The sequence below is a fragment of the Crinia signifera genome, chromosome 1 (assembly GCF_055691185.1).
Source record: "Crinia signifera chromosome 1, ASM5569118v1, whole genome shotgun sequence".
Classification (NCBI taxonomy): domain Eukaryota; kingdom Metazoa; phylum Chordata; class Amphibia; order Anura; family Myobatrachidae; genus Crinia; species Crinia signifera.
In genome coordinates, this window is record NC_139217.1 from 426,714,121 (window position 1) to 426,726,948 (window position 12,828).

A 12,828-nucleotide genomic window follows, 5' to 3' on the forward strand; every position below is an offset into this window, starting at 1 on the left:
AATGTGTCAGATTCTTCAAAGTGAAAAAACATATAAGTGAAGGGAGTGATGGATTTATTGGTACAGAACTCAAAAAATGAATCGTGAGAACTCGTGTATTATCGGATTGTGCTGCAGCCCCACCTCTGGGGCCACCACTGGTGATGACTCAGATGCAAATGTAATGGCTTCCAGGGTGTTTTCCTTCCTGTGACCAGGGCAGCCGAGAGGAATGCCGGGCCCCGGTAATTAGTACCTGCTCCCCACCCTCTCGGCTGCCCTGCCTGTGACTGCAATTCCACATGAAGTAGACATATCTCAAGCATCTTCCATTCACCCCCATGCTGCACGACCATTGAACTATTCGGATGGTCAATGTGTGTCCGTGCCATAGTTTATATATCAGCATTATAAAAGACAGCCATATGAGGTGGGCTATAGTGTTAGTTGTTGCTTGAAGTTACTGTTAGTCATGCTTGATGTTTTAATACTAATAAAGCTATTCAAATGAAATAAAATTGTTACATTTAAAATAAAAAAAAAACGTGACATATATTTATTGAATTTTCCAGGATTGGGGGAGCACTTCCAACAGCATTTTCCTATTTTTCGGAAGTTCTTGCAAGAGAGAAACGAGGCGAGCATCTGAGCTGGCTGTGCATGTTTTGGATGATTGGAGGGATTTACGCTTCAGCTATGGCTTGGGCCATAATTCCACACTACGGTAAGGGGAGGTTTCTGTTCCCAGTATTGTACTGAGAAGATAAGATGCTGTAAATGCTGCAGCATAAACACTTCTAAACATAATAGCAAACAAAGCAAATTCTAAGATGATAAGTCATCCACCAATAATCATACGTACAGTGACGCCGAGAGGAGAGGGGAGAGGGTACTTTTTAACCAGTGCCTGATGGAGGGTACTGCTGCTTAGTGCTGTGTGCTGGGCTGGGGAGAGAGGCAGCTGAAGCGGGGGGCCTGTCCTCTCTCTCTGTGAGCACGTGTGCACCCGGCCGCCTGCACAAAGTATTTGTTTTCTCTTCACAGGGGCGTGACTACAACCCCTCCGTTGAATATCCCTCTTTGTTTTACCCGACCTTTTAGCGCCACTGCATATGTACACAAAAAATAGGTAATTATTTGTGTCTCATTGTTTACACCATGGCAGGAAAGTGAAAGGAAGAGTATATAACAATGGGGTCTATGTGCTAAGTGCTATGTGCTAAGCAGGTTATCAATATGACCAATAATTTATCATGGGTAGATTCAGGGCTGCCATCAGGAATTTTGGGGCCCGGGACTCATTTCCAGTCCGGGCCCTGAGGTCCCAGAGCACAGGCTTCTTCAACTCGTGGTTGCCAGCAGCCGATTAAAATGCAGCACTGGCTGGTGAGCCAATCAGAGCTCGCTTACCGGCAGCCACACCAGTTTGATTGGCTCAAAAGCCAGTGCAGCATTTTAATTGGCTGCCAGGGTCCTGGGCTGAATAAGCCTGCGCTCTGGGGCCTGCTTTGTTCAGCGCACTGAGGCAGTCATGGAGATTGCGGTGGGCAAAATGAGCTGCCCGGGCCCTTCCAGAGGGTAGGGCCTGGGACAACTGTACCCACAGCACCCCCCTATTGGCGGCCCTGGGTAGATTTATTAAAAGAGAAAATCTTAGCAACCATCCAGATTCTAGCTTTCATTTTCTAGAATGTACAGCAAAACATTTATGCTTGGTAAATCTGCTCTAGGCAATACTTTAGATGCCGGAATATCAATGTACAGATGTGTCCACATTCATCTATCTTCCATGCAATACCAGTTTACATAACCTGTGAGCTCTGTGTAAATCTGTAGCGCCAGGCATCTTTTTTATAACTTTTTCCATTACGTAGCATCTTATTTGCATATAAGCAGCTTTTGTTGATTATAATGATATACAGCATGCCTATATTCAGTGTGTGACGGTGCTTTAGATGAGCCTGGGCACATCTGTAAAAACCCACTGCCACAACGTTTTGGTATTCAGTTAGAAATGTGATTAAGTTAATGTGAAAAGTAGAGAAAATGTATTTACATGTAATTATATATAATATTATTATAATGGCAAGTAAAGAAAAGCAACTTTCTCCAACATGCAGAAAAAAGGGATACCTGGTGTGGGTCATGTACAGTATGAGATATTGCCTTGATGGGAGAGGGTTTTTTGAACTTGTATATGGAAGTAACAAGGTTTTTTTAAAAAAATTCTTACAAACTTGTGTGTAAATATTTATGCATACTTTAAAAATCACTATATATACACATTTTAATGTAAGAAAAATTATCTAGACACTTTATTTGCTAAAGCACACCAGGTGGCCATCCTTTTCCTAAGTTCCAAAAACCAACCGTTTGACACCAAGGACAGGATATAATGTAGTCAGATTTGTGGTGGTTCAGTATGATTTCTTTATTCCTTCATACACTCCTGCAGAGATGGAACTACCATTAGTGCAGCAAGTGCAGTGCCATGGGCCCCAGAGAACTATGGCACTCACTGCTGTCCCTGTCACCCTCTTACTGTCACCCACTGTTTTCTGCTGTCACACTCTGCCTCCTTCTGCCTCTCCCTGTCACCCACTGCTGTGTTACATATTGTGAATTTGGGTTTAGGGAGGGGGGCCCAAATGATATTTTTGCACCTGGGCTCACCACCCGCAAGTACTGCCAATGCTGGGAGGCTCCAATCTGGCTGGAAGAGTGGGCAAGTATCTCAAAGCTGCTCCCGCCTCCCATCACCAATTTACTGAGTTAAGTGGGTTAACTTGGGTGGCGGTTGGACGCAATTCTCGCTGAAACAAATCACTCACTGCTAAACAATGCCAATAATCTCAGCATTGTACAAAGAGGGGTGTGGCCACTGTAATGTGATCAGACACATTCTTATTTGTCGCATCACCAACCCACACACGGCCCTTTATACCAAACCACGCCCCTAACACCTGCCCCTGCTGTGCCGTCAGCAAATATGACAAGAATTACGCAGATGTCAGAAGCTTGCTTTATGATAATCTCATGATATGTGCATAGTTAACCCCCAAGCACAGGGCACGCTTGTTGAATCTCTGCTTAATGTTATACTGTCACTGCGTTATAGCTAGCAGCCTGATTCATGTACTGTAGGTGCTGTTCAGTAGGTGGTAGCACTTGCTAAGCAGCAGTGACATTCATAGATAGCGTTAGAGGGGCTGAGATAAGCGTATGGGCGTTGTGATCACTGGTACCTGTATTGAAATGCCGTGTAAAAGAATGTAAATATACTGTGCTCAGCAGATTTACCGACACCGCGATTTGTTTTCTGCATTGTTGTAACGTAAATTAGAGATTTAATATTTCATACAACTTCCAGACTCTGATTTGTGTTCTTATGATTTCATGCTCACTTAGATTTAGCCAATTGCACAAATGTCGCACTTAGCCTACAGGAAACAAAATTAATGGAAATGCACCAAATGTTTCTGAGAAAAAAAAGGTAATAAGAAAGTTAAAGCGTCCAGATTGTAAAGCCCCAAGTGAAATGAAAAATGCTTTGGCAGATGTTTTATTAAAGGAAAAAATAACATTCAGGAAAACGCAGTCAAGAGATGCTTATCAATAAATGTGTAGAAAATGTGGACAGCATGAAAATATTGTACATAGCAGACGCTGGGATGTATGCAGTTCATGTGCAAATGAAAAGATCTTTGTCTACAGTAACCACATTTACAGGGAAACTATGTATAGATCTTTGTGTGTGTGTTTGTGTGTGTGTGTTGTGTGTGTGTTTGTGTGTGTGTGTTGTGTGTGAATGTGTGCTTGTGCACACAGAGTCATAAAAACTTCTCTACCCCCTTTGATTTTCTGCTTCGTGCATAATTTAATGGACAGTTTTGTCGGATGTTTTTCAGAGGTCAGTAGTAGAAAGAGTACAGTCTGCGAGAAAAACACTGGGGTCAGGGGCAAACGCAGGATTTTCAAAAGGGGGTTTCCAGAGGGGCGGAGCAAAGCACGGAGATGGACACTTAGATGACCCAGTATATGCAGGGTCAGTTAAAGTATTATAGATAGACCAAATGTATATAAATAATCATAATAATAAATAAATAATAAATAATAATACCCCTTTACTGCACAGATGGTGGGAGATGGGGTGGGAGAAGGGGGCATTGGGGTGAATGGAGGGGCCCTGATACATAACTTACAGGGTGGTAGAGGATGTTTAATATGCAGAGGAGGGGTGTATAGTGGAGTCGGCTTATTATTCATAATTTTCTGGTGGGAGGACAGCTTGCTTGACTGCTGATATATCCAGTTCCTGGAAATAGATTTCTTAGATTTTAATGGATATAAAAACTAGAGATTCCCACCTACCAAATGGTACTGGGGACTAGGGGATCAGAGTTCAGGAGGCAGAGCAATCTGCCAACAAGTATATAAAACTACATACCAGGTGTGTGGAGCTGAAGCAGTAACCAGCTGCTGGAAGGCTGATATCTCTGGTTCTGGGAACAGTAGAGACAAGCTACTAGTGTCCATCAAAGAGGGAGAGTCCCAGCTTTTAGAATATACCCTCAGAAAAACTCTAAGTCAGATAGAACCTGAAATATCTGACTGGGGAGAGCAATTAACAGGCTTGGATAGGGACCACTGCTTTAAAGTCAGATATCTCTGGTTCCCAAGGGCCAATTTTTAAAATTCTTGTACCCATGGAAAGAGGGGACCCTCAGCTTTCAGAGTGCAACGTTGTATTGGCAGTATATGCACCTAATGTACAACAAAGTTTTATCATCTCTGTGTATTTGCACCTGTTCTGTAACAGCAAAACATGTACCTGCGAGAAGGGCCACGAGGTCATCATGACAACATTCAGAATGGTGAAAGCATAAAGTCAACATTATATGAATGTTAATATCAGAATGACTACTAGTTTAGAATATTGTCATATAGATGTGTCCCGATACATTGTTACAGTGTAGAGCAGCTTACTGTAGTGAGACAATGATGTGACCATAGTGCAACATGGCGCACTCGTTCTAATCAGTGCTGGCTCCCATTCTGGCATAGCGGGAGCATGTGCTGGTATGCTGCAATGTAAAAGGTGCATGTCTCCATTCCCAACTGTGAGAGATGGCATTAGCCATTGTAGTGTTTGGGGGAGATTTGTGTGAAGCCTCTCCATCACTCGTCACACACGTATGTGTGATCAGCAGGCCGTGTTGACCTAATGCTTGTGTCAACCTAGACACCTGTTGACCTTGTCCCATGTTGACCTAAACACCTGTCGACCTTTTGCCATGTTGACCTAGACACATGTCGACCCAACCTAATGACTGTCGACCATCTTTAGGTTGACCAACCGACTGTATCCCATCAGGACAGCTAGTGATGTCCTTGTGCTCAGGTTAGGGGGGGCCCCGTGCCCTGACAGAGGGGGCCCAGGGCACAGTATCCCCTGCGTCCCCCCTCCTTAATCTGGCTATGAGTGGGCAATTACATCTTCGCGAATGTCCTCGGTTGTTAAGGTCTTTAATGAATAAAATAAAAGTAATCAGTAATTATCTCACTCATCATTCATTCTAGTTATTCCTATGTTTTGATTGAAAATGCGATAACATTCATTGTGAATGATATGCGGGAAATTAGTTCGACAGTGTCTAGGTCGACAGTCAAAAGGTCGACGTGGGGTTTTTCACAGTTTTTTGACCCGAACGTCAACATAGTCAACATAGACACAGTTCAAAGTGCACCGCATCACTCGCAATGCTTCGGGCACACTATTTTATTCTCCCACCACGACCTAGTGGATGGTATGGCATGAAATACCGCCTGTCAGCACGTGTCGGCTCAAAATACTGTGAAAAACCCCATGTCGACCTTTTGACCGTTTCAGACCTGATCGCTGGGCTGCTACTTTTCCGAGCCCTACGATCAGTTAGCCGCTGCCCAGCCAGAGTGAAATCCCGCCTGTGTGCATGGACTGCAAATGGCATCACAGCCGGCTGAGTAGCTTTTGACTACTGAGCGCTGTCGGGTGCCTCCCCCAAATGCTGTCCGCCTGTAAATCAGTCAATGTATGGGCTGCGTAGAAAAGCTGGTGCTGGCTTTCTTCGCATGGAGGGCTCGCGCAGGCTCACTATGATCCGTGCGCATGCGCTTGACCTTTGATAATAGCTTGGGCTGCAAATTCGCAGCCCAGAGAAAGGCTCTGTATTGGGCCCAATATGCAAGGAATATCCAGAAACAAAATACGTGGCCTTATGCAATTCCAAACGTGGCCTTCCTGTCATTTCTTGGTAGAATTTATGTGAGAATAGTTTTTGTTTGTTTGGGGCTTTTTTGTAGCTTGCTGATAATGGGGGAGATTCTCTAAGGTAAAAATGCGGTAAAAACCCTGTTATCAGGGTTTTTACCGCATTTCGGGATGCTCTAAGCATCCCCCGCCGGGTTACCACTGCGGGGGGCATCGCCAGAAAAATCTGGCAATGCCCCATAGAAGCCAATGGGCTTCTAATGCGAACCCACCATCGCCCCCTCCCCCCCTCATCTGTGTCCGGGCAGCACAGCACAGTGCTGCCCGGACCTGTGACCTCCTCCCTGCACTGATCCTCTTCCGGGTGCAGGGAGGAGGAGAGCCCAGCGCAGCAGCGCCGGGTGTGTTAGGGAGGGGGGAGCCGCCGGGACCTGCTGGGACCTGTCGACTCTCACCGCAAAGGACAGCTCTTAACGCAAGAGCTGTCCTTTGCTATAATTATCGCATATGTTAGAACATATGCAATAATTATGATTGCGAAGGGCGGCGAAGCTGGGCGGCTAATTTTAGAGAATCTCCCCCATTGTGCAAACCATGGGGACGATTCTGTCCGCATTCGTCCCCGCCCCAATGCTCGGGGTTTGGGCATGCAAGTCCACACTGACTTTTCATTATAAGCGGCAAAAAAAATCATTTGATGTTCAGCGACCATCGAATGATTTTTCGTCCGTGCAGTCGCTTGTGACGGGATGTGTTTATTTATTTGAAAAAGATGCTTTCTATAAGTCCACCCTGAAAAATAAAATAAACACTATTACAACACTATAACCCTAATTAAAACCACTTTCCACTGCATTTTTCTAATCTTGTAAAACACTGTAATTGAGCACTTGGTCATTATACAGAACGCAGCCGCTGCTGGTGTGGATTGAATCAGTGCTATCTCTTGAGTGTTATTACTGAAGGGGTTGTTCTGTATGAAATCATTCAAGCATGATATGGTTCATTACACTTCGCCCAGGACTCAGAGCTCCCTCCGTCTCTGGCTGCTTGAGTGCACATCCAAGGGTTTCTGAAACACAATACAGAGCTTCCATTAGCGAGAATGGTTTCTTCAAGGAACAGCGGTTTATTTGTCACAGGGGACTTGGATGGATCAAGATGAAAAAGGCAGTAAATGGAAATGAACTATTTATTTATTAACAGTTTCTTATATAGCGCACACATATTCTGCAGCGCTTTACAGAGAATATATGAACATTCACATCAGTCCCTGCCCCAGTGGAGCTTACAATCTATATTCCCTACCACATGTACACGCACACACACACACAGACATTCTAGGGTTCATTTTTGTTGGAAGCCAATTAACCTATCTGTATATTTTTGGATTGTGGGAGGAAACTGGAGTACCCGGAGTAAACCCATGCAAGCACGGAGAGAATATACAAACTCCGCACAGTTAGGGCCATGGTGGGGATCGAACCCATGACCTCAGCGCTGTGAGGCAGTAATGCTATTACACCATCCATACTGCCCCAACTATAATGATTTTTTTTTTACCATAGTATTGAGTAGTATGCAGGGAAGCGATATCCAATCCTTGCTGCATATCCACACAACTCTAGAAATGATCATACAAGCCGCTGATGAGCCGAATGCAAATACAGCACCATAGGATCTGTCATTCACCGGTTTATAAAGGAAACAATTAAAGATGGCTCTTAGGTTGTGGCGACACATGGTGGGACTAATTCAGCATGGATTGCTAATCAGAAAATTCCCAGTGGACTGCGAGCAGAAAGCCGCCACCCAGAGAAAAAGAAAAAAAACTATATTTGCTAAATTGCACATGCATCACAAATATTGATGTTTTCGCAGATCCAATGCGCCAAAACGGCACCATCAAACTGTTTTTACATATGCGCCAGTCTAGGGCTACCATTAATCTGCTCAAGAATCAGACTGGAAATGGTCATCACTGACGTCAGGGACCCACCCAAAAATGCCCTTTAGGCTGGGCTGCGTATAATTGCAGCCTAGGGAACAGGTAAGCGTCAGCCCACGGAATGTCCACCCCCCCACCCCCGTTGCTGAACCCCCTCACTAGTATGTGAGGGGATGTGTACTTGAACTGATCACTGAATACGGGGCGGGCGCTGGCGTCATGTGTCATCAGCCGCCTGCCACGTCTGGGTTCCCCAGCTGCAGCCCCCTGTCCACCCCGCCCGCCCCCTTTGTAGCCAATGGCCCGCCGAGTGTGGAACTCACCAAAGCCGCTCGCTCCTGGTGCTTGTATATGCGCATAAATGCACACGCGCATCCCCCATCAAGGGGGGCTGGGGGCAGCTGGGGGGGGGGGGGGCGGCAGTGGGAGAGCTGCAGTGGACGGCGGAGGACTCCATCGGAACGGAGCGTGCAAGGCTCTCGTGGAAGGGTCCAGTGGATAGTGGTGGCTGGCAGTTGGCAATTTGTTCACCAGGAGCAGCTCCGGCGGGAGCTGCTCCATCTGTAGGCCTGGAATGTGTAATGCGAACATTGCGATTGTCATTCGATAATTGCTCAATTATCATTCGATAATTGTCATTCGATAATTGTCTCTGACTAGCAATCCATGCTGCATTAGGACCCATATACGGTTTATAGAACTGTTTTGTGCCACCAAGAAATTTAGTAGAAATATTCCAGAACCAGGGGTTGCCCTCTTTAGGTCGACCAACCGACCATATCCCCGACATTTCCAATGCTTCCATCCTCCTTCCATCCCCTCTGTCACCTCTCTAATCTGCACGGAGAGGACAAGTATTTCCGAATAGACACATTTGCAGGTCACTAAAGCACCAGGTGTCTCAGAATCTGAAAACAATTTGCACTTACGCCCGATTTTGCACAAGCCCTGATAATTGTTTTTTTTTACTTTTCATTTGGTGCATCAATGAACATGCTTTTACCATTTACTACAGTAAATCAATTTTGGATATATATGTATGGATAAAAAATAATCTATGAAAAGATATTTAATCTATCAGCGCATTCCTTCTCTCAGGTGATAGACAAATAATTTCACATTCATCCCATTTCCAAACTACGGTCTCTATCTACATAAAGTACTGCAGCATTGTGCTGTTGCATAAGAAGTATTGTGTGAGGAATTATAACTGACACTGTGTGGGTTGAGCTATAATAATCACCCACTTTCATTGCATTGTATGAAACAAGACATATCAGAGAGTTTGTATCCTCTTCAAAATAATAACTGAGCATCCCACATTCCGCTTTCTATTTGATGCTGTTTTAACCATTTTCCTGCTGGATATTATTATTATTGTTTTTGTGGATTACACAACAGTTCTCCCCCAACAGCAATTCACACATATACAGTTATTATTATTGCACATAGTACAACTGTAAGGGCTGTGTCTGTCCGCGCCCTGACCGCCTTCCTCCCTCTCCTACCTGTACCAAAGCCTCGGCCAGTGTGATACTCACACGGGGGGTCTGCAAATGAGCAAATACACGCATGCACAGACACCCCCCCCCCCCCCCCTTTCCAAGAAAGGGCTTATCTCCTTGTGTGTTTTCACATGCTCGTGGGTCCATTTTTGACCATTAAAATGGACGCTAATTGAATACCGCAATAATGACAATTGGTCATTAATCCAAAATATAATGAAATGTGTACACTACGAACAGGGGGTGGAGAGGGGCGTGAAGGGCTGTTTGGGCTCATTACCATATGTTTACACCCCGCGTTTCATGGGCGTTCCCATGAAAACGCTGGGCGTGCGTATGGTAATGCGGCCGTGACGCACGTGTAGGGGGCGGACATATGACATTGCCGGATGTCAGCTGCCCGCCCAGATCCCTGCTTTTGCACGGAGAAATGCCCGTGTGGTCTGAGGTTGCGGGAGCTGCCTGGCCATTCGGTCCTGCATTCGATGTTCTGCGACCATCGAATGATGGGGGAGGTTCCCTGAGATGGAGGAGGTGTATTCATGAGAAATACACGTGCGGTCCGTTCGGACAGCTTCTTACCACGTACGGACGGAGTTGGCGATCCGTATGGAAGGCGGGGTTTAGGATGCACGGTGCTGGCCGCATATTCGGATCCGGCCGCACCGATCAGAATAAGGGCCTTGGATGGAGATAAAGAGGATAGTGATAAAGTACCAGCCAATCAGCTCCTAACTGCCATGTTTCAGTCTGTCTTTGAAAAATGGCAGTTTTTCCCACTTTATCTCCATGCAAGGCTTAGTAATTAGGCCCCTTAATCACGGATTTCTCCTGCGGTACCTCTGTTTGCACCGCTATTCGCTATAGAGCCCTATAGAGGAGCCCAATCCAATAATTTGATGGATTGCAACTATCGAATAATTTCTGTCCCCTTCAGCCGCATGTGAAGGGATGCGTTGTTGTATGCATCCCCCCACATGCAAGTGAGGGGGATGGGGGTGGCGCAGGGGCCAGGGGGGCCTTCATCAGGGCTACCCAGCAAATATACACTGCCTAGCAAACCGGTCTGAATCGGACCCTTTGTCTTTTCGCATTAGGTGCTACAGTACTTACTGCTAGTTACAATCACAGTAACATACTCGGGAAATATAATAAAGTTATGCAAAGAGTCTTTTAGGTGTCTTTTTCTTTCTGTCCTAGTGAATTGTGAATCATGGTAAGAACACGTTTGCTTGCTTGCTAATACAGAAATTCTAGCTTTGCAGTCAGGGATGTGATTAATATTGTGTCCAATTCAAAGAGAAGCACTGAAAAATAAAATGGCAAAAATGTCAAGTTAAAGTACAGTAGGTGTTACTTGTAACGGGCAGAGACGTGCTAAGAATATTCCACTGGTTGCTGAATTCAGCTGGTTGCTATGGTTTAGTGTTTGCAGGTAGTTATTCACTGGTCAGCCGCACCACTCACTATGTACTGCAGAGTTTCCCAGAAGTCCGTTTTGCAGACAGATCTTGTGCTTTTGTCAGCAGTACAGATGTGTTTTTTACAACATTGATGCAGACTATCGCGGCGTAGCATAAGGTAGCGGGGAGTGGGTGTATGCAGAGCCGGCCTTAGGCATAGGCAAACTAGGCAATTGCCTAGGGCATTTGGGATGCCTAGGGGCATCAGCTTCTGCTGATTAAAATGATATGCAGCATGCCTATATTCTGTGTGTGAGTGAAGCTGTATCTGCATATGAAATAGTGTATTCATGGAAATCCCTGTAACATAGCATTCCGTATGCAGGTACAGCCACAGTCGCACACAGAATATTGGCATGCCGCATATTATTTTAATCATCGGAAGCTTCTTGTGTGTCCTGGTCACATAACAATGCAAATAAGACGAATTTTCAGCCAAAAAGGCACCCAACGTTAGCAGAACTGGCCAGGAGCTGCATGGCCTATTGAGGCAAGATGTATGAGGAAACATCTGTATCCAAGCAGAGGCAGAGGTCACAGTGTTAGCGGCTGTGTAAGTGCTCTCTGCGGGTGGGTTGGTTGTGCAATAGTGTTTGGCATATGTGTAATGGGCATTATGTGTGTCATGTGTATAAGGGCATTAATAATGTGCAACATATGTGTAAGGGGCATTATGTGTATCATTATGTGTATGAAGGGCATTAATAAAGGTTGGCATAATGTGTAAGGGGCATTATGGTTATAAGGACATTAATAATGTGTGTCATGTGTAAGGGGCATTACTGTGTGGTATTATCAGGGGTGCCAAGAGAAAGGGGTAGGGGGTATAAATTACCCAGGCCAAAGTCTGATGGAAGGGCGGAACTAGTGGCGGTGCTAGGGGGCACCAGCCAAAATCTTGCCTAGGGCGTCATTTAGGCTAGGGCCGGCTCTGGGTGTACGCATGCTCCTTCCACTTATTGCTATAAATGGTAGAGACCGCGGCTGCAGGAGACTGGTGGAGGCAGAGTCGGGGTCAGATTAACAATGGAGCAGATGGAGCTGCAGTTCCAGGCCTTCACATAAAAAATAGGCTGACCATCATGACAGCATGATGATGATCAGCTGGGTGGCCTCACCTCTTCCACTTCTCATAATAGGCCCTTGAACATTTTCAGCAAATGGTTGACAGCTGAATGGTCAACGGGTAGTAAGGTTGACAGGTAAGGTTGACAGGTTTAAAAGGTCGACATGACAATGGTCAACAACAAATGGCCGACACTAGTTTTTTAGGGCAAATCTTGTTTATTTATTAGTATGTGACCACCATCAGTAAAAACATATACCCTCGTGGGCTCACTTTGCTTGCTTTGGGCAAGGTTCCGTTTCCCAATCGTGGTCATTGTGGATAGCAAATCAAGCAAATGCACATTGAGCATATGTGCGTCAATCTTACGCACTGTGGACCATTCATTTGTCAAAATTTTGTGCCTGTTGAACTATTGCATGTCAACCACAACTTATTGACTTTCTACCTAGATATGAGGTGGTCAAACCGTTCCTCAAGAACTACCAACAGTTCTCATTTTCCAGAGCTCCTAGCTGGGGCACAGGTACAGTCATTACTAACGGTCGCATTTCCCAGACCACCTAACTGGGGCACAGGTGCAGTCATTACTAACAGTCACATTTCCCAGACCACCT

General features: G+C 45.4%; 1 protein-coding gene across 1 annotated transcript in view; it reads left to right on the forward strand.

The window, feature by feature from the left end:
* The window catches only part of SV2C (synaptic vesicle glycoprotein 2C), a 183,509-nt gene that overhangs the window by 126,868 nt on the left and 43,813 nt on the right, over positions 1-12,828 (forward strand). The window contains exon 4 of the mRNA XM_083151963.1: positions 552-703. Within this exon, the coding sequence (XP_083008089.1) occupies positions 552-703 (152 nt within the window). The remainder of the gene's footprint in view (positions 1-551; positions 704-12,828) is intronic.